Below are 22,721 nucleotides of genomic sequence, written 5' to 3'. Positions count from 1 at the left end.
GCGTTCCTATTTTGCCGACAGCCCCCCTACTCCAGTGGCATGGGGTCCTGTCATGAGATGGCGTTCCCGATATGGTGAGTAAATGTCCCCCCCTCCCTATTGGATTTAGGGGTGGACGCGGACCCTCTCTGGTATGGTCGGACCCTCACACTCCAGGGTTCCTTCTGTCCTGCTGTGACCCCCCTCCTTTATCACCCCCACCTGACCACCCCCCACCCCCCTCCACCAACCCCCCTATGTGAGGGACTGTTCGGGCCTAGCGGAGGCTTGGGCCTAGTGTGCAGGCCGCATGGGGGCTGGGGGGTGCGGCTTTTGGTCGATGGGCGGGGGCGGCCTCAATCGGGCCCTCCAGGGCTGGCGGGGGTTCTCCCTGGGGGGGTCCTGTTGCCGTGCTGGGCCGCCATTTTGTTTGTAGCCTTGTCTGCATTTGTGGCAGCGGGCATCTTGGGGGGGGGGGGGGGGTTGTTTTCAACCATTTTGTGGTGGATTTTTTGCTGGGATTTTTTGCATCTCCTTTTTCGGGAGATGAGCCCCTCTTCAGCCTGGGAAGCTTCTGGCTCAGATTTCCTTTCATGAGTCACTGCTGACATGTGCAGACCACCTAGAAGTTTGCTGCATTCGAAGGACAGTGAGTTGCTGGGGGCTTATTCTCTCTCTCTCTCTGCGGGGGTCCGTAGCACGGGCCTGACCTCCGGGTAGCGCTGTGAGGATGTTCCTTTTCATACAGTAAAAAAAAAAAATTCTGTCATTTTTCACAAAGTTTGCTGGCGGGTCCTATTAGTGCAACATGGACCTCTCCGACTATGTTCGACCTGATCCCCACATGGAGGCCGCAGGGCCCCCCGGGTCGCAACTGTCCACTGATGTGATTTCAGCGGGCCTGGAAGCTTTTGTGTCCCAGGTGGAGGTGGCCTTTAGAGGGTGGGGTGCGCAGAAAAGACCCCCTCATATCCCTGCCTCCTCTGATGACTCTGAGTCTTACCCAGCCACTGCAGACGCGGGTACCTCGGCCAGGTCGGGTACCCCACGCTGTGCCTCCTCTGATAGTGAGGGTGAGCTTTCTGCCTCTTCTGCTGTGCAGGATAAGGCGCGGGTGGACGCACTTTTTGTTTCGGTGCGCGAAACCCTAAAATTGGAGGATGCGGCTGTCGTCGCTCCTGGGGCGCGGGTTGCCTTCAGCACCCATAAGCCTCCGAGGGTGGAAAAGTATTTTCCCTTCCCCACTTATTTTGCTGGCCTGCTCGCCAAAGAATGGGAGCGGTGGACACGTTCTCCAGGGGTGTCTAGGCGGTTTACCAGGTGCTACCCTTTTGAGGAGTCTCTGGTGAAGAAGTGGTCGGTGCTATCTAAGGTGGATCCCCCGGTCTCCAGACTTAACAAGGCTACCGAGATTCCGGTGGAAGATTCCCCGTCCTTTAAGGACCCAGAGGCTAGGAAGGCGGAGGCTGTGGCCCGCAACATGTACGCTATGGCGGGGACTGCGCTACGGCCTGCCTTTGCTTCGACCCTTGTCACCCAAGCGGTGACTGAATGGGCGAAGCTGCTACCCCGTGAGGAGGAGGGTCAGCCTGTCCCTCCTGAATTTGGGGAACTGTTGGACCAGATGGTGCAGGCGCTGCAGAATGCTTGCGATGCTGCGCTGGACATTGCTTCCCTTTTGGCTCGTCTGTTTTCGGCGGTGGTCATGAGGCGTATGCTCTGGCTGAAGTGTTGGGTCTGCGGATCAGGCTTCTAAGAAGGCCTTGACGGAACTCCCCTTTCAGGGCCTTTTAGGGGGACTGTCTGGGGCTACCCTGGACGACATTATTAAATGTGTTATGGGGGGTAAGAGTACTTTTCTCCCGCAGGCTTCCAGTGGTAGGGACTCTCGCCGTAGGCGGGGTCCATCCTTTTCGGCTCATAGAAAGTATTCTCGTCCCTCGGGGGCAGCCGATAAGGTTAAGCCCTTCAAGGCTCCCTCGGGTGCTTCCAAGCGTCCCTGGTCTGGGAAACAGAAGTCCAGACCTGCGGACAAGGCCCATCAGCCTGAAGGTGTGCCCTCACCCGTGACTGGGGTGGGGGGGTGCCTTTGCCGGTTCTCGGACGTGTGGCTAGCCCAGATCCCAGACAAATGGGTCCGGGAGGTTGTGCGGTCTGGATACAAGATCAAGTTTCGATCCGTTCCTCCGGTCAGGTTTTTCCCTTCCAGTGTCCGCCTATCCCCGGATCGTTTGCGAGCGCTCTATGGGGCAGCGCAGGACTTGCTACAGCAAGGAGTGATAGTGTCTGTTCCGCACGCGGAACGCTTTCACAGGTTTTATTCCAACCTGTTCACGGTTCCCAAGAAGGAGGGCAAGGTGTGGCCAATCCTGGCCCTAAAGGCTCTGAATGTGTTCGTGCACGCTCAAAAGTTCAAGATGTAAACTATTCGCACATTGGTGGCCTCCCTACATCAGGAGGACTTCCTGGCCTAAATAGACATCAAGGATGCCTACCTTCACATTCCAGTCTGTGCTGCTCACCAACGGTTTCTCCGTTTTGCCGTGGGAGAAGATCACTATCAGTTTGTGGCGTTACCCTTTGGTCTCCCCTCCGCTCCTCGGGTTTTCACAAAGGTGTTGGCCCCGGTCCCGGCACGGTGCGACAGCGGGGGATACGGATCCTTGACTACCTGGACGATCTGATTTTCCGTGCGGTGTCCCCCGTGTTGCTGATGGAAAATTTGGGGGTCACCTTGAGTACTCTGGTGGAGTTCGGTTGGGTCGTGAACCTTCAAAAGTCGTCTCTGACCCCTTCCATGAGACTGGTCTATCTGGGCCTGACCTTGGACTCGTCCTCTGTCAGCGTGTTTCTTCCTCCAGAAAAACTCCAGAAGATCCAGTCAGCGGTTCGTTTGTTGATGTCCAACGACCGGCCGTCCCTTCAGACCTGGTATGAGAGTACTGGGACTGATAGTGTCCTCCTTCGAGGCAGTCCCATTCGCTCAGTTCCACACGAGGGTTCTTCAAAAGGAAATTCTTCTCAAGTGGAACAAACACCCGAATTCTCTGGATTCTCGAATTCGGTTAAGCCACAGGACCAGAGAGTCCCTGGTCTGGTGGCTTCGGTCCCCGATGCTTCAGTCGGGGAAATCCTTTCTCCCTATATACTGCACAGTTGTCCCCACGGATGCGAGTCTGTCCGGGTGGGTGGGGAGTCCTCAATCAGGACTCGGGTCAGGGAGTCTGGTCCCTGGAGGAATCTCAACTGCCGATCAATGTCCTGGAGCTGAGAGCGCTCGGACTTTGCCTGACGCACTGGACCGACCATCTGGTGGGTTGTCCTGTGTGCATTCAATCGGACAATACCATGGCCGTGGCTTACCTAAATCACCAAGGGGGCACCATGAGTGTCCTTGCGGCCCTGGAAGTGGCGGACATTCTACGTTTGGGCGGAGCACCATATTCCAGCTCTCACTGCGGTACACATTCCAGGAGTGGAAAGTTGGCAGGCGGATTACCTCAGCCGCCAGGCCTTGGATGCAGGGGAGTGGTCCCTGCATCCAAAGGCGTTTCACCAGTTGTGCCTTCGCTGGGGCGCTCCAGACGTCGATCTGTTGGCGTCTCAAATCAACAGGAAGGTACAGAGGTTTGTGGCCCGCTCCTGGGGCCAGTACCGATTGATGTATGCCTTTCCTCCTCTCAAGTTGCTGCCAAGACTTCGTCGCAGGATAGAGGCAGAAGGGATTCCCGCCATTCTTGTGGCTCTGGACTGGCCTCGTCGCGTTTGGTACGCTGACCTGGTCAGGGTTGTTGCAGGTCCGTGGAGATTTTCTCTCATGGGCCAATCTTTCATCCTGCTTTACAGTCGCTGGCTTTGACAGCTTGGCTGTTGAAAGCCAGGTGCCGGAGGACAGGGATTTATCTGGTGGTTCACAAGGACAAGGTGGTACTTCGGCCGGATCTGTCTTTCCTGCCGAAGGTGGTTTCCAGTTTTCACCTGAATGTGGACATCTTGTTACCTTCCTTGTGCTCCTAGGCCTTAACATCCTAAGGAATTTGCTCTGAATACCCTGGATGTTCGGGCGATCAGGGTGTATGTGGCATCTACCGAGTCTTTTCGCAAGCCTGACTCGCTCTTTGTGCTCACAGATGGCCCGATGAAAGGGCTGCCTGCGTCTGCTGCGACTATTTCCTGATGGATCAGACAGACAGTTGTGCAGGCTTTTTCCATTAAGGGTCAGGTTCCACCTTTCCCTGTCAAGGCGCACTCTACTCGGGCGCTTTGTGTTTCCTGGGCCTTTCTCCATCAGGCATCTGTGCTTCAGGTGTGCAAGGCGGTGACTTGGTCATCTGTTCACACCTTTACCAAATTTTATAATGTGGATGTGATGGCATCTGCGGATGCCTCCTTTGGCCGCAAGGTTTTGCAGGCCGCAGTTTAGGGGGCCCCTTGGCCTTCCTTGAGGGTGTTCTTGTGTTTGTTTTCAGGTGGACCTCATCTGGTTGTTCTGATGAGTCCTGTGTTGCCTGGTTGGCCATTTTGGCCTTGGGGACTGTTTTTTTTGTTCTGCTTTTCCCACCCCTCATTTTGATACTGTTTTGGAACGTCCCTACTGATATGCATCAGAGGACTGCGTCCGTCGATGAAACTAAGAGAAAAGGATTTTATGATAAGTCAAAAATCCAGTTTTCTCGATCGTTCGTCAGATGCAGCTCCATCTTCATTGGTCTAAAGAAGAGGGAGCTGCGTATGTCGAACGATGGAGAAAACTGGATATTTGAAAGAACTTACCATAAAATTGTTTTCTCTGAAGTTCGACAGACGCAAAGTGTGTACAGAAGTTCAGAATTGAGTCTATTCGAACAGTGGTGTCATCCCTGCATCAGGGGGATTTCCTCGCCTCTATCGATATCAAGGATGCCTACTTTCACATTCCAATATGTGCCAGTCACCAGTGTTTTCTCAGCTTTGCTGTGGGAGAGGAGCATTATCAGTTTGTGGTGTTACCATTTGGTCTCGCCTCTTCTCCTCGGGTCTTCACAAAAGTGTTAGCCCCGGTGCTAGCCTTGCTACGCCGACGGGGGATTGCGGTACTGGGCTACTTGGAACGATCTCCTTCTGCAAGTGAAGTCTCCCTCTGCTCTGGTGGAAAACCTGAAAGACACAATACGGACTCTAAGAGTTTGGCTGGATTCTAAACTTTCAGAAGTCTGCTCTGGTTCCGTCCACAAAGCTAGACTATTTGGGCCTGATTGTGGGCTCGGCCTTAGCCAGAGTGCTCCTTCCTCTTTACAAACTCCCAGAAATTGCAGGCTTCAATTCGTCTCCTGCTGTCCAAAAGATGGTCATTCCTCCAGATTTGCATGCCAGTGCTGGGCCTGATGGTGTCTACCATTGAGGCGGTTCAGTTTGCACAGTTCCATATGAGGTCCCTGCAAAGGGAGATTCTGACCAAACTGGACAGGACTCCCCAGTATTTGGAATATCAAATCCGGGTGAGTCGGGAACGAGGGAGTTTTTGATATGGTGGCTTCTTTCTCTGGCGCTTCTGCTGGGAAAATCCTTCCTCCCCTTGTATTTGGAAGGGGTCACTACGGATGCCAGCCTGTCCAGCTGGGGAGGCGTCCTTGGCAAGTATTCTGCTCAGAGGATCTGGACACTGGAAGAGTCCAGACTACTGATCAATGTCTTGGAACTCCGAGCAATCAGACTGTGTCTGGATCAATGAACGGATTGTCTTCAGGGTTGTCCAGTGCGCATTCAACTGGACAATGCCACGGCCGTGGCTTATGTCCATCATCAAGGGGGCACAAGAAGTGTCCTGGAGGTAGCAGGCATTCTAAGGTAGGCAGAACAGTTTGTTCCAGCCCACACGGCTGTACACCTTCACAGTACACCTTCCCAGGGTGGAAAATTGGCAGGTGGATTATCTCAGTCGGCAGGTGTTGGACCACGGGGAGTGGTCCCTTCATCCGGAGGTGTTACATTAGCTATGTCTCGAGGTGGGCCACTCCCGAGGTGGATCTGTTGGTTTCTCGGCTCAACAGGTGCAGAGGTTTGTGGCTCAGTCAAGAATTCCTCTGGCGGACGCCACGGATGTGCTGGTGGCCCCCATGTGGTCCGTATCTGCTGATTTATGTCTTCCCTCTCAAGCTCTTGCCCAGAATTTTACGCAGGATTGAGGCAGAATGGATTCTGGTCCTCTTCCTCTCAGGGAGGATCTTCTGTCCCAAGGCCTGATCTGCCATCCTGCTTTACAGTCGCAGGATGGCAGATCAGGGTGCCAGCCAGCCACCCACCACAGGTTGCCAGCCAGCCATCTGGAAGAGCAGGATGCTGCAAAAAAAAAAAAAAAAAAAGAAAATGTCCAAATAGACAACGGACAGAAGAGAAACTTTATCGTGGTCGAATAGATGCCATGTTCAGGGTTTTATTGGGGCCTCATGCAGAGGATTCTTCTGAATCTGCAATAATGACCCTGGGTGATGAACTTCATCTCTATTTGAAAGAACCGGTAATTGACAGAAGTGGTGATCCTCTTCAGTGGTGGAAAGAAAATTAGGCACACTACAAAAAAACTTGCTTCTCATGCTAGAAGATACCTTTCTGCTCCTCCTTCCTCGGTACCAAGTGAGCGTGTTTTTAATGAAGTGGCATCAATGTATGAAAAAAAAAAAAAACAGAAGCCGTTTTAACTGGTGAACATGCTGAAATGTTGTGCTTTCTGCACTGTAATATTATTCTACTTAACTGAGAGTATTGAAGCGAGTAGTACTAGTGTCCAGTCCACTGTCTTTTGCACTGCAGCTACTAGATTTAATCATTACAGACAGTGAGTGCACTACTGCAGCAGAGTTTGTGTAAGTTTTGGGAAGCCTTTAGTTATTATTTTCCCAGCCGATATTTTTCACTGTTGTCAACAGTTGTCTACTCTTCTAGGACTTGTTCGTTCACATGTGAAACTGATGTACCTGCAAGTGAAAGCTGTACAGTTTTCCTATCCGTTTTCATGCATGTAAGGTGTGAAGAACAAACCTTTCATGTTAAAAATGTTAATAAACATTAACATGTTCAGTACCAGATTTGTGTCAAAAATTGTCTATTTTTAAAAACTTTAAATGTACAAAATATCAGCCGATATCGATACTTTGTGACCAAAATATCGGTATCGGCCCTGAAAAAATCATATCGGTCTATCCCTTCTTTGAAGGTAGTCAAATGCACTTGTCAGTGAATAGTGAATGAGCTCAGAAGCATCTCAAGCCCATCTCAAGTGCAAAAAGAATGCACCTGAAAACACGCTGCATTAGCCCTTTGACACAAGCTCATTGACACGGATACTTATGGCCCCATCATAGGAGCACTTTTGGCTAAGCAGGTCAGATCCACAGATCTGCACTCTCAGTACTATGTGCTCCTTCTCCCTGTGATTCCCCTGACATGTCTTACCCCCCAACCCCTAGTTTTTATTATAATACCCATCACCCTCATCTATGAGTCTATGAAATTATGTGCACAGCCAGCAGACAAGGTTTTCTGCAGTTTATGCATCCTACATGAAAGACAGAACTTTGTGCCTGTCTGTGGGTTACGTCCAGTTCATCTGGATAAATTACACATTTTCTTTTATCAACTTCTAGTAGGCTGAGTTTATTGGGGCCTTCCTGCCTTTTATTTGTAAAGAAGCTCTTATTTAGATTCTTATTTATAAATGCTCTTATGCTGTTGACTGATCAGATGAAAAACAAAGATACTAGCTGTTAACAAGTCTTCATACTTTGCAATTAGACGTTCATAATTCATGTTCTTTTGCCATTAGATGAAACAAATGAGGCAGATGTCCAACCACCACCACAGAACAGCCAGTTTATATGGAAACAGAGTCGACAGTTACTAAGGCAGTAAGTAGTTTCCATACTCTACTGATCGGACTGACCTGAAAAGTTAATTTTGTGATTTATTTATTTTTTATTTTTTGGTATTTGTTCATGGAATATTTGCTATCATCATGTTTGTAGATATCCTAGCATATATATTTCTGTCATTGTTTTTTTTTTTTCCTGTTCTTTGCCCAACATCCAGAGAATAAAGAATTGTACCAGTTACTAACTTTCCTTTGTCCAGTGACTGTAGAGGCTGGTACAGACAACCCTTGTAACTGGTAGCAGATGATTTTATTAGCCGAAGTGCCCAGTACAGTGCTGCACTATGTCTCATCATTGTGTACATTTAAAGGGCTGCTGTAAGGTTTAGCACAATTGTGATCTTCTACAGTGGAAATCTATATAGATGATTGTATAAGTCTTGCTTCTCTGTAGGTATTTGCAAGAGGTTGGCTACACAGACACCATATTAGAGGTGAAGTCAAAGCGGGTTCGTGCTTTGTTAGGCCTTTCTGCTGATTCTTCAGACAGACTTACAGATACAAATCAAGACTCAATGGTAAATGGCACAGAGACCGAACTTCCCAATCCTCTCATCATAGGGTAAGTTACAGTTCTTTGTTGCACTACTTTTTTTTTTTTTTTTTTTTTTTTTTAATTAAACGAACTATACCAGCAAGTTAGGAGATTAACTGATGTGGCAAAATGATCAGAGAATAGAAATGATAAATCATTTTGTTGCACTTTTTGTTTTATTATGCACTGATATACATTCCGTATTTTTTTTTCTCATGGTTCTCAGGTGTGCTGAGATTATTCCCTAAAAATTTCAGAGGGAAACAAAATCTAAAAATCATGTTTAGTTAGTTGGAAACAAGACTGTCAATGTTCTACAATATTCGTAAGGGTGCAAAATAGATTAGAATAGTAAACTTTTTTTTCCAGCTGATTTATTCTGCAGTAAAGGTAGCAGTAACTTTTTTTACTAGAAAAGGGCAGGATAAAATCCATATTTATAAAGTAGCGAATGTTACATTTACAGGTACTTTTATTATTTAAAACCCATGCACAAGTAAGATTCACTTGCAGTAAATATTTATTAAATGTCCTATACATTGCTTTACTAATATGCCCCTTGCAAGACTATGACAAGTATTTAAAAGTATCTATACCCTAATTATTATTATTTTTTTGTTTTATATACTTTGAGGAAAAGTAGATTACTAGATCTCTCTGTTAGATTCCTCTCACTTTCTGGTATGAACAGTTTTTTTGGCAGACATGAAGTGCAGAAAATCTGCAACAGGGAAACGGACAACAAAAAAGGTTAAGAGGTTCTAGCATTTCCATATTTATCTTCCAAATTTAAGTTTGTTCCTGTTAGAAAGATTTGCCTCACTTTTTCTAGATCGAAAGTGAAGGGATCTCTCTAATGGGGAGCCATTCTAATTCTTCCCCACGCTAAATAAATAAAAAACAAAAAACTGTTAGTCTTAAAGGTGATTTATGATAAAGGAACAGTGCTACCTGTAACTTTTTATTTTACCAAAAATAGTACTTCAAATGATTTTGGTGCATTATTTACCAGTTAGTGTTTAACTCATTCGTACACCAGCCTACTAATATTTTGTGTGTGTAACACCATTTTGACAGCAAAACCAAATTCATATCTTCAAATGGAAAAGGTATAATAGAGTTACTGTGAAGGTAACTGACACATACCAATGCTGTTAAACTTGGTCTGGGCAATTAAGCTACAACAACGCTGGTCATGAAAGGGTTGTTGAACCTGTAAATTGTAGAGCATGTCTTTACTGGCTGTTTGATGTGTTTAAGATCCACGTTTCTGCTCAAATTTGCTCAGAAAGCTTTTTGCCTCATACAAGTTGAAGTAGATTATAGTGTTAGTGGATTAGGTTAATTGCATTCTAATGGTGCAAATATTTAGGATTGCAGCAAATATTCAGTTTGGTATTTTGTTCCGGTTGTTTCACAGTACCAGATATTTTGACATATTTGGGAATCTGTTTTTTAGCATAAAGGAGTAACAAAAAATACAATTGAGTGGGCTGCATCAAAGAAAAATGGTTACGTGGAAGGTTTTCTTTAATTCTTTTTTTTTTTGCACTGCACAGTTTGTTAGTCTATCCTAGCTAGGCGCCGCTTATTCCTCTTCAGTATTCTCCTAATATTGTCAATACATTTCTAGTCCAGGTTCCTTGGATTCATTTTCCTTATAATCTTTTATTTAAGTGATTGCAGTTGCTGAGCTGAAGGTGGGAATCGAGCCTAGCTAGGTAGGAGACTGAAGAGGACTTGACAACCATAATTAAAGGTTCATTTGATTGGCATCTACTTTTCACAGTCACATAAAAATCGCAAGAAGTTATAATGTGGTAGAATGTTGTCCTTCATAAATATACATTTCAATCAATCCTTCCTAAGCATAATGGTTTGTGTTCCCTACCTCCTGCATCTACTATTTGCCCAGATTAGCTATTTTCACTCTACAGTACACCACGCACACTTGTATTAAAAAACCGAATAATGATTTGATTTCTTTAGGACTACAATTGTAACTTTGTCAGCCTCTGGTTTGTTTTTTGGGTAAAGTTAAGATTTCAGTATCAATTTTAGTTTTTTGAATGACTCGGATGAAAGGTATTTGTAAACATTACCAATTAGACTTTTATTGTTTTCATTTGAAAATAGGAAACCAGATATGACCGACTCTGCTTCTGTGCTTGAGACCTTTAAATTTCTAGAAAATGCTGCAGCTGAGTTTAGCGATGAAGAGGATGATGAAGAAAATGATGGCAGAGACAAGACTGTTATTGATGCTGCAACGGTGAGCCACCTTGACTTGAAGCATGTACACCAGAACAGGGTGTAACAGACATTACTAATATAGGCCACTTTCATTTTAAAATGCCAAACAAAGATTTAGTATTTTCTCTATCCAATCAAAATGGCAAGCTGCAAAGCATTGTAAATTTGTGAAATGTAAAACAAGGATCATGCATGATTATACATTTTGTATCATTTAGTGCTTACCCACCTCCCCTTAACTTCTCAGTTTAAAGTGATACTAAACACACAGTTTAATTTTATATCGTCCCTTCTATTTCTGTTTATGGGTGATGGCATTGTAATTTTAATTAAATATCGAAGTACCTTTTTCCGAATTGTCACGTGACCCAGCTCTTTCTCAGCTTGTCTGCAGAGAAACCTAAGCAGGAGGAGCTTCTAGTCCGCTACTGCTGGTCACATAAAAAAAAAAAACAACCTTTGGAATACGAAGTTAAAATAAATAACATAAATAAACTCAACAGGAAAAAGGTTTGCCTGGAGAGTAACCCAAAGGCACCACATTTTAGGTGCAAATAATTTCAACATCATTTAAAATATACAAAATGTATTTTCACATTTTAAAAAAAATTCAAACAAAAATTGGGGGTAGACAAACATACACCATAGTTAAATCAATTTGTTGGCTATGTACACAGCCAACAAATTGATTTTAACTATGGTTTATGTTTGTCTACCCCCCAATTTTTATTTGAATTTTTTTCAAAAATGTGAAAATACATTTTGTATATTTTAAATTATTTGATGTTGAAATTTTTGGCACCTAAAAAAAATCCCCTATCTTTTCTTCCCCATTTGGGCCTTAACATAAACTGTTTTAATTTGTAATACAAATATATATTTGAAATCAAATCTTAATATTTTTGTGGAAATAACATGGTGTGGAAGATTTTCTGCCAGTCACAGGCTGTGTCACGCCCCTCCAACCTGTGTCTTAGAATAGGAGTTAGGTGAAACATCCATTAATCTACATGTAATGTCCCACCCCTATTGTGTTTAGCTGGTTAATTGACATAGAGGAGAAGAGAGGGAGTGGGCTGTCATTTACCACTGTATATACACCCACATGTAGTCACATGGGTAGCTCAGATGTGATAGGGAGGAAATGCTCGGCATAGAAATTCACTGAAAACTGAACATATGTAGAGTTGCCAGCACAGCTGCAAAATCCCTAGCTGAATTGGGGACATGAAATGAAGGTGAAGATAGAGAGCAGCAGGATCAACCAGTTTTTTTTTTTTTTTTTTTACAGAAAACTAATCTCATAGTGATTGAGTATGAACCGCATGTAATACGCCATTTATTGATAACCTAAAAGGAGGTCCGCACAAAAGGAAAGAAATGGGCAGCTTGAAGTAGGCAAATGTATACAGTACCCAAACAAACCAACAAAGAAAATAATGCAGCGTCTCCAAATATAGAATATTACACACGTAAAGCATGTGCTATCAACACAGCATTATTAATGTACAAAAAGCTTCCACAATATTAAAAAATGGAAAATGGAAAAAAAAATTTGTGTAAATGAAGCCCAATGCAAAAAAAGTCCAAAATATGTGATAAATATTACCGCGAAAAAAGTGTCTTCCAGCTAATGGAAATCCTCTCCACCACACGTAAGCAACAGAGATAAAATGCACTCCCATACTTTAAAGCTGCCAGGGGAAAATAGCAACATGTGGGTTTGTGTCAACCGGATCCTTCACATGTGGTCAGCCAGCTCCATTCTCACAATGGAGAAACCCCACAGTACCACACAGAGCCACAAGCAGGGGACCACATAGAGTGTAGTATATATTTTAAAAAATATAAAAGTATTGTCATGACAAATGAAACAGTGCACTTACAAAAGGAGCCACTAGTTCCAAGCATGGAAGTGGCGGCGACAAGTTAGCGTGTATTTCCTTCTCCAATGTGTTTCATGCAAATGGACGTCTTCAGGGGACGCTAGTACACCGACGTCCATACACCCCCTTCCTAAATAGCCTGCTACTGAATAAAGCAAAGACAGGGCTAGGGCTCTCAATCCAAAACTAAAAAAAGGTTTTTAATTATACTTTTAAAGGCACAAGAGGGAACAAATTAAATATGTTCTCATACATACAAACATGTTATAAGAATTTTCTTCACAAAATAGCTTTGAAATGAAGGCTTTATCTGGTGCCCTCAGACTGTGGTAGCAAACTTTATTGGGGTTATCTGTAGTCTGTAGAGCTCCAGTTTTCAATCGGTGGCAGAAGTTGAGATATAATCAGTTGCTGGATAAGTTGCATAGATTTTTTTTTAATTTCCTTCTGCCTGAGCTTCCCTAATGATTTTCATTAATTAAAGGAGCAGTAAAGTGCAATCATTGTGATTCACTGCTATGCATAAAGCACAGTATGTATGCTTAGGAAAATGTGCTGCTCTTTTACATAGAATTACAAACCCTAAAAAGAAGCCTGTTTTTAAAACCATAACTAACATTGATTACATTATATACAAGTTATTGCATCATTTTATACATATTTATATTTTTAATATAGTAGCAATATTGCATATTTTTTGTAGATTGTAAGGAGAAGAGTTATGCCTGATCCCAATGAAGATCGGGACACAGAAGAGGCTTTGAAAGAGTTTGACTTTTTGGTATCAGATGATACTGATGGAGGAGAATCAAGAAGTGCGGGTGATGGCACTGAGTGGGGTAAGGCTGCTAATTTTTCCCCTTGTGTTCAGTATTCTATGTAAATGCAAGTTTTAAATGCTCATATGTCCCTGCGTAAATGCAGAGGTAAAGTGTCTATATCCTTTTACACTTTGTGTCATCACCTAAATAAAACAGCAAACTAGTCTTAAAGTCTTTTGAAAAGTGGTTCCCAATGGGCACTCTTAGACATCAGAGAGAGATGTAACTTTCAAGAAAATACTAAAACATCTCTCCAAACATGCATCTAATTGCCCGAGCCTGCATCTTGATGGCTATGAAAATTAATCAATCCGATTGAAATTAAACGGCGACCATATCAAATTCTTGGGTACAATCATATGCTAGATTGCCACTGAATATCAGTTTTCAAAAGTCTGTGTAATCATAATCTTTGTTTACAGCAGTACTCAACGAAGTAGAACAATCTGAGTATAGTTTGCTTTAAATGAAAATGTGTGTCGTCCTGCTGGTGATTTCTGCTCAAAAACAAGTTAATTTAGAAAGAGCCACTTTCATTAGGGTTTTCAGCTGTTCTTTTTAGGCCATACTGAAGCTCCCTTCCTAATTTATAATGGGTTTTTTTTTTTGGATTCAAAGTTGCATCTGTCCTCGGCACCTCACAGCTCCGTAAGCAGAGAGCTGCTGTATGTTAGTCAGCAGCTCTCTACTCTGCCCTCTCCTTGCTCACTGGAGCGCTGGGCTGTGGAGTGGGCAGGAGCGGCCAGCTCAGGTTTTCAGCGGCTCGCTGAGAGACGGCGCCAGATGCCAGTCCAGGCATGTGGGCAGATCCCAACACTGGTCGGAACGACGCCTGAGCCTGGACTGACTCAGCCTGGACTTCAACCTCCTGCTGAAAACAGGTCACAGGCGTGCAAAATGAACTGCACTCTTGTAATTTACAGGATAAGTACAGCCAATCGAAATTTGGCTGTACTTCTCCTTTAAAGGAGTTGTAAAGTCAGGAAGGATTTTTTTTACCTTAATGCATTCTATGCATTAAGATAAGCCTTCTGTGTGTAGCAGCCCCCCCCCCCCCCCCAGCACCCCTAATACCTGTGCCCCCTCTTTGTCCAGCGACGTCCACGAGTCCCTCAGCCGTCCTGGGACTCTCCTTTCTGATTGGCTGAGATACAGCCATGGCGCCATTGCCTTCCATGGCTGTCAATCAGTCAGTGAGCTAATCGGGAGAGAGAGGGGGCGGGGCCGAATGGCAGCTCTGTGTCTGAATGGACATACAGAGCTGCAGCTCGGCACGGGTGCCCCATAGAAAGCTGCTTGCTGTGGGGGCACTCAATAGGAGGGACCCGAGAAGAGGAGGACCTGGGCTGCTCTGTGCAAAACCAACTGCACAGAGGAGGTAAGTAATATAACATGTTTATTTAAAAAAAAAAAGACTTTACAATCATTTAACAATCATTTTAATCGTATCTAACAAATTTATTTACACTTTTTTTTTTTAACCACTATTATATTATAGAGTTTAAAGTTAATATTAAATCTATTTTGTTTTTTGTTTTTAAATAACAAACATGTACTTACCTGCTCTATGCAGTTGGTTTTGCACAGAGCAGCCTCTTCTCGGGGTCCCTCTTGGGCTCTCCTGGCCCCTCCCTCCTGTTGAGTGCCCCCCTCTATCCATTCAGACATGGAGCTGCAAAGTTTATTTTATCTTAATGCATAGAATACATTAAGCTAAAAAAAAACTTCTGTCTTTACAATCCTTTTTAAACTGGGTAAATTAAGTTTCTAAGACTGTGATAAAGTGACTTATAACTGCTAAAATCCACGCTACAAGATATTGATTTTTGATTTGGTAATTGGAAAATATATGAGGAAAATGTTTAGAAATATGCATTTCTCACCAGGCACTGCTTCTTTGACCTTTAGCTAAAGTCTAATTCTATGTGAGACAAAGGCAAGGACTGTCACCTAGGTCCATTTTAACTTTAGATCTAAACTCACTATACTTACCTGCTCTCTAACAGTTCAAAGTCTGTGGTCCCTCGCCAGCATCGTCTGCCTGGACCCTTCTGGGTTCTAGTCATTGGCTAACATGGGGTGACAACTCCTGTGCAGAAATCTGTCTTCCCGGAACACAAGCACTGTGCTGGTTATGTAAACTGAACTGCACATTCGCAATTTAATTTACCTGCTAAAGAAGACTGCAAACAGACAGGTAGGTGTGTTTTTTTATTGCATAGGAGACATTGGATGTCTCTTCTGCAATAAAGAAGCCTGCCTGCTAGTACATTTTTTTAATTCTGTGTTAACTGTTGTATAAAAATTAAAAAAATACAGTGTCTATAGGCAAGCCTTATTTTCTCTTTCGTTCATAGACGGACACAGCTCCTCATCTTCATGACCATTGGGTTATACTGGCCCTACAGGAGTAGGACACTGGGCAGATAAAAAAAAAAACTTGATCACACCTATGGGGCAGTCCCTGGGGGTATACTCCCACTCTCTGCTATAGGTATTCAGTTTTTTTCTGCCTAGTCAGAATTGAGGACCTAGTTTCTTGCTGCGATCTCTGGTCCTGGCAATTTTTTCTTTTTAAATTGAATTTTTGTTGCTCTCTTTTAATATTTTGTTTCTGTGAGAACTACAGTCAAGTGACAAACTGGATAATATAGATCCTTAGGGTCCCCCCAGTCCAGGCTACGCGTGTGTGCAGACCGCAACTCCGCGCTAGGCTGGCCTGCGAGTTAAACATCTCTTGAGTGCGCATACGAACTGGCTTCGGCCGGAGTCACAGCGTTTCCTCCTGGCCGACAGCACCCACATTGCGACGGAGAGGTGCCTACCCTGTTCCTGGTGTGGTAAGTAGCTGTCCCCACACTACCCCTGGAGTGTTTTGGCGTGGACGTGGGCCCTTCCCTGGGATGGTCGGACCCCCGGGCTTACCTCCCTCCCAGTCTGCATCCCCCCCCCCTTCTTGGGGGTGTATTGCAGGCCTGTGCCCCCCCCATCTGCCCACCCCATGGGGTGGACATACCTTTTTAGGTCGACATGGGGTGCTGCTCTGGCAATCGTTCCTCAGGAGGGGGGTGGGCCTGGTGGGGGCATCTACCTGGGCCCTCCTTCCTTTTGGGATAGATTTTTGTACTCTGGGATCCCCTCCTGGGGCCGCAGCTTGCCGCGCAGGTCCGCCTTTTATGCTACAGAACGTCGGCCATGTTTGTGTAGCCTCGGGCCATTTTCCTATGGTTTCCAATTGCAAATAGCGGCGGCAATGTTTTTGAGACAGAAGGGGCGGTGATTCAGTGGTGGGAGACTGCCCCCCCTCCGGGCCTCTAGTGCTGATCCCTTGATATTCCTCTTCCTGATCGCTGCATTGTGCAGTTAGCTCAGGTTGTGAATACCTGACCGGTGGTGGTGAGTCCTTTTGTGGGGAGTTCTCTCCCTCTTTCCGCTTTTGCATGGGTAGGGCTCTGTGCTGGGCCTTATACTGCCAACAGCGAGGTGGGGTGTCCCTGACAGTGTTTTTACACTTTTTTGTGTGGGTTCCCCTCTCCATTCGTGGAGTCCCTGGAGCATGTTTCCCCACCTGATCGATTCCTCTCTGAGGCTATCGGGCCTCAACAACTGATGGTAGATCTGGTCCTGGGCAAACAGGCTAGCAAAAAGCGTCCCCCGCCTTCACCTGTTCCCTCGGTCTCCTCAGATCCTGAATCTGATTAGGCGGATGCGAGTTACCCTTCGGGATCTGCGCCCACACACCCTGGGTGCTCAGATAGTGAAGAGGAATCCTCTGCCAAACATGAAAAGCCGATAGTGGATACACTGAATCAGTGCGGGAAACCTATAAATATGGAGGATGCAACTAACACAGCTTCGGAGGCACGGTCACCTTTGGCTCCCACAGTGTTCCCCTTTCCCGCCTTGTTTGACAATTTTGTCGCAAAACAGTGGGGGTGCCCAAAACGCACCTTTACAATCCCTAGGCGTTTTGCAATGCGGTACCCGTATGAGGCGTCCCTCCTTAAAAAATGTACGGTTCTTCCTGTAAAGGACTCCCCGGTTTCCAGGTTGAATAAAGCCACTGTAATCCCGGTTGAAGAGTCCCCGGTCTTCACATATCCGGCTGATAGGAGGTCAAAGGCCTTGACCTGCCATATATTCACTGTGGCTGGTCCGGTACTTAGACCGGTGTTTACTATTGCCCTAGTGTCTCAAGCTATGAAAGAGTAGGCAAAACTTCTACGCCAAGACCTGGAAGAGAAACCGCTCCCCCTTGCCTTTGCAGAGCTGGCGGATCAGTTGGTCCAAGATCTACAGAAAGTCTCTGATGCCTCTTTGGATGCCACTCCCCTGATTTGTCTCAGAGGTGGTCCTGCGGCATATTATCTGGCTGAAATGCTGGTCTGCAGACCAGGCTTCTAAGAAGACCTTATCTGATCTTCCATTTGTGGTGGATCGCCTGTTTGGAGCCTCCCTGAATGACCTCATCAAAGGCCTTACAGGTGGAAAGAATACTCTTCTTCCTCAGGCTTCCAAGGGTAAAGAGTCCTGTTGCAGACAGGGACCTTTCTTTTCGGCTCACAAGCGGCCTTTTTGTCCCTCAGGGTCTCAAGACAAAGAATCCAAGCCCTTCAGGGCCTCCACTGGGGGTTCTAAGAGGTCCTGGTTGGGGAAACCAGGAGCTGGTTCTGCCAGACCTGCAGACAAGTTTTTCTTCACATGAAGGGGCGCCCTCACCCATATCTGGGGTGGGGGGGACGTCTTCGCTAGTTTTCGGATCCGTGGACCTCCCTGATCCAGGACAAGTGGGTCCACAAAGTAATTAGCTCCGGCTACAAGATCGAGTTTCGATCCTATCCTCCGGAAAGGTTCTTCCCTTTCAACCTGCACTTATCCCCAGATCGCTTAGGGGATCTCTGTAGGGCAGTGCCAGACTTGTTAATTCAAGGAGTGATTGTTCCGGTTCCGACATCGCAAAGTTTTTTCATGGTTTTTGATCAAACCTTTTTACTGTTCCCAGGAGGGAAGGCAAGGTGCGTCCTATTCTGGACCTCAAGGCGCTAAACTGCTTTTGGGTACAGAAGTTCCGAATGGAGTCCATTCGCACAGTCGTGGCGTCCTTATATTAGGGGAATTGTTTCGTCTCCATTGACATCAAGGACCTACCTTCACATCCCAATATGTGCCACCAAGCAGCACTTCCTCCGCTTTGCTGTGGGCGAGGAACATTATCAAATTGTGGCATTACCCTTTGGTCACGCTTCCGCTCCTCAGGACTTCACAAAAGTATTGGTCCCGATTCTAGCATTACTTCGTCAGCAGGGGATTGCGGTACTGGGGTACCTGGACAGCCTGATTTTGCGAGCAGAGTCTTCGACTGCTCTGCTGGACAACTTGGAAATTACTCTGCAATCTCTGAGGGAGTTTGATTGGATTCTGTCTCTTCCAAAGTCTGCTCTGGTTCTGTCCACAAACCTGGACTATCTGGGCCTGACTCTGGGCTTGGCCTCAGTCAGTGTTTCTTCAGTAATTGCTGGAGGCAATTCAGTTTCTGCTGTCTAGCAGACGGTCATCTCTTCGGACTTGCATGCAGGTGCGGGGCCTGGTGATGTCTACCTTCGAGGTGGTTCCGTTTGCACAGTTCCACACAAGACCTCTGCAAAAGGAGATTCTGATGAAATGGAACAAGGATCCTCAGTCTCTAGTCAACCTGATCCTGTTGAGCCAGAGTACGAGGGGGTACCTGGTTTGGTGGCTTCGTTCTCCGGCACTTCATCAGGGAAAATCATTTCTTCCCCTGTACTGGACAGTCGTCACCACAGATGCAAGCTTATCTGGGTGGGGAGGCGTCCTCAGCACAGTGTGTGCTCAGGGGGTCTGGAAGAGTCCAGGCTACCGATCAATGTCCTAGAGCTCCGAGTGATCAGACTTTGTCTGGATCATTGGACAAGTTGTCTCCAGGGGTGTTTGGTACAGATTCAATCAGACATTGCAAAGGCTGTGGTCTGTGTCAATCACCAAGGGGACACAAGAAGTGTCCTGGTGGCTCGGGAAGTAGCCGGCATTCTAAGGTGGGCAGAACAAATTGTTCCAGCCCTCTCTGCTGTGCACATTCAAGGAGTGGAAAATTGGCTGGCAGACTACCTCAGTAGACAGGCGTTGGACCAAGGGGAATGGTCACTTCATCCGGAGGTATTCATCAGTTGTCTCTGGCGGGGTACTCCAGAGGTGGATCTGTTGGCCTCTCACCTCTATTAGAAAAGTGCAGAGGTTTGTGGCATGGTCTCGGGATTCTCAGGCCAACACCACAGATGCTTTAGTGGCTCTTTGGAGTTATTACGCCTTTCCTCCTCCAAAACTTCTGCTGAGACTCCTGCGCAGGATCAAGGCAGAAGGGATTCTGGTCATCCTAGTGGCGCCAGACTTGCCTCGCCGGTCTTGGTACGCCAATCTGGTACGGCTGGTCACCGATGCTCCTTGGAGATCTGCTATCCCAAGGGCCAATCTTCCATCCTGATTTACAGTTGCTGGCTTTGATGGCTTGGCTGTTGAAAGCCAGGTGCTGAAGGATAGAGGGTTGTCTGACTTGGTGATTCCTACGCTGTTAAAAGCTAGAAAATCTACTTCTAGGAAGATTTACTATCGTACATGGAAGATGTACATTGCGCGGTGTGAATCCCTCAGGGTTCACCCTCGTTCTTTTTCAGTGACTAGGATCTTGGCTTTCCTGATGAGGGGTTGAGCAGCGCCTACCCTTGAGTACCATCAAGGGCCAGGTCTCAGCCTTGGCAGTTTTTAAACGCCCGTTGGCCACACACTCCTTGGTGCGTACCTTTTATACAGGGCGTTTGGCGCTTGGCTCCTCCATTGGGGTCTCCATTGATGCTGTGGGACCTCAATTTGGTGTTGTCAGTTCTCCAGAAGCCTCCCTTTGAAAATATTCAGGGGATTCCCCTGCTTACGTTGTCCCAGAAGGAGGCCTTTTTGGTGGCTATTACTTCTGCGCGCAGGGTGTCTGAACTGGCGGCACTGTCTTGTCCACCTTACCTGGGCGTTCACAGGGATAAGGTGGTTCTTCATCCATGTTCGTTGTTCCTTACGAAGATTTTCTCTGATTTTCATCTAAATGTAGACCTCAAGTTGCCATCCCTGTGTCCCAAGCCTAAGCATTCGAAGGAAGTTGCTTTGCATTCCCTGGATGTGGTTCGTGCAGTAAGGGTGTACCTGGCTACTACGGAATCTTTTAGAAAGTCAGACTATTTTGTCCTCGCAAAGGGTTGGCTGCTTCTGCTGTGACCATTTCCATGGATAAGACAGACGGTGGTTCAGGCTTATTCTATTAAGGGTCAGGTTCCTCCTTTCCCTCTTAAGGTGCATTTTACTCGGGCGCTTAGTACCACCTGGGCCTTCTGTCTTCAGGGGTCAGTAATACAGGTTTGCAAGGCCTGGTCATCTGTACACTCATTCAAAAAGTTTTATAAGGAGGATGCGTTGGCATCTGCACATGCTTCTTTCGGCCGCAAGATTTTGGAGGCTGCTGTTTAGACTAGTCCTTTTGAGGGTGTTTTCTATGTTTTTTTTTTTTCCAGGTGCGCTCCAGTTGTTGATAGTTGAACTCCCAAGTTACCTGGTTGGCTATTTTTAGCCTTGGAGAAGTTTTTGCACTGCTGTTTGACACTGCCTCATGTTTGACACTGCTTTGGAATGCCCCAGTGGTCATAAAGTTGAGGCGCTGTGTCCGACAATGAATGAAAGAGAAATTGGGATTTTTGACATACCGTAAAATCCATTTCTTTGATGTTCAATGATGGACACAGCACCTGCCCCTCTTTTTTGATTTTTTTTTTCTTCTGACACTGCTTGTTACAAAACTGAATACCTATAGTAGAGAGTGTAAGTATACTTCTAGGGACTGCCCCATAAGCGTGGTCATGTTTTTTTTTCTGCCTAATGTCCTACTCCTGTAGGGGGCCGTATAACCCAGTGGTCATGAAGAAGAGGGGAGCTGTCAGTCAATAAACATCAGAGAAATGGATTTTACGGTAAGGTTTTTTTGGCAGTTTGCTTCCTTTCTCGTGAACAGGTTGTCTCTGCAACAGTAGTAAAGTCTAACAGGTGGTCTAATTCCCCCCCCCCCCCCCCACACACTATCCACAAATAAAAAACAACATGGCTATGGATACACTGTTTAAGGTGGAACTAAAGTTCCGCGGCCAAAAACTAGAAGCAGCCAGGCTCTTGTTGCAGAAGAGACAAGCAGTGGATCTTTGGCAAGAAGATACACCTACCTGTCTACTCGCAGCATTCTCTGCAGCTCAACTTGCATCACTGGCACGGTCCCTGTGGGCTGGAATGATTGACTCCTGTGCATATAGAGGAGTGACGTCATCCTGCTCTGGCCAATGAAGATGGCTAAATACTGGCACCTAGAAGACGATGCTGGCAAAGGATGGGGACTATTGAAGAAAAGGTATGTTTATCTCCTCTTTAAGCTTTTGCTACAAAAGGAATATATAACTAGATTCTCAAAATGTACAATAACATGGGCAATTGATATAAATCTAAAGCAACTTTTCTTCTGTGCATGTTGAACCAGGAGCCACCGTTTTAGCGTGTTTTTTTATTATCTAGAAAATGTGCGTGATACTTTCTGTACTTTTTGCAAGTACAATGTGTGCACAATTATTAGGCAAGTAAGTATTTTGACCAAATCATCATTTTTATGCATATTTTTCAACTTGAATGCTTTTTGGATTTAAGCATATCAGGTGATGTGTATTTTTGTAATGAGGGAGAGTGTGGCCTAAGGAGATCAACACCTTATATTAAGGTGTGCATAATTAGGCCACTTTCCCTCAGGCAAAATGGGCCAAAAAAAAAAGAGATTTAACTGACTCTGAAAAGTCCAAAATTTGTAAAAGTCTTTCAGAAGGATGCTGCACTCTTGAAATTGCTAAGATATTGGGGCGTGATCACAGAACCATCAAATGTTTTTGTTGCAAATAGTCAACAGGGTCGCAAGAAACATGTTGAGAAAAAAGACACACATTAACTGCCAAAGATTTGAGAAGAATCCAACTTGAAACTACCTGGAACTCATTATTCTCAATGCTGCTCTGTTATTCAGTGCTGTCATATTCCAGAACTGCAACCTACCTGGAATACCCAGGAGTACATGGTGTTCAGTGCTCAGAGCCAAAGGAGGCTAAAATCTGACCACCACTGAACAAGACAAAAAGTTGAAACGTCAAGACTGGGCCAAAAGATATCTGAAGACAGATTTTTCAGAGTGTTTATGGACTGATGAGATGGGTGTTTATTGATGGGCCTATGGCTGGATCAGTAACTGGCACAGAGCT

The 22,721-nt window shown here is 45.6% G+C and overlaps 1 protein-coding gene across 2 annotated transcripts in view; it reads left to right on the top strand.

Moving 5' to 3' along the window:
* The window catches only part of STRN (striatin), a 239,659-nt gene that overhangs the window by 84,653 nt on the left and 132,285 nt on the right, over window positions 1-22,721 (top strand). For both annotated transcript variants that reach the window (XM_082252290.1, XM_082252289.1), the window contains exons 4-7: window positions 7,781-7,862; window positions 8,280-8,447; window positions 10,557-10,692; window positions 13,263-13,398. In XM_082252290.1, coding sequence (XP_082108416.1) covers window positions 7,781-7,862; window positions 8,280-8,447; window positions 10,557-10,692; window positions 13,263-13,398 — 522 coding nt within the window. The remainder of the gene's footprint in view (window positions 1-7,780; window positions 7,863-8,279; window positions 8,448-10,556; window positions 10,693-13,262; window positions 13,399-22,721) is intronic.

This window comes from Pelophylax lessonae (genome assembly GCF_965119305.1).
Source record: "Pelophylax lessonae genome assembly, chromosome: 3".
Taxonomy (NCBI): Eukaryota; Metazoa; Chordata; class Amphibia; order Anura; family Ranidae; genus Pelophylax; species Pelophylax lessonae.
This window is presented reverse-complemented; position numbering and strand designations above follow the sequence as displayed.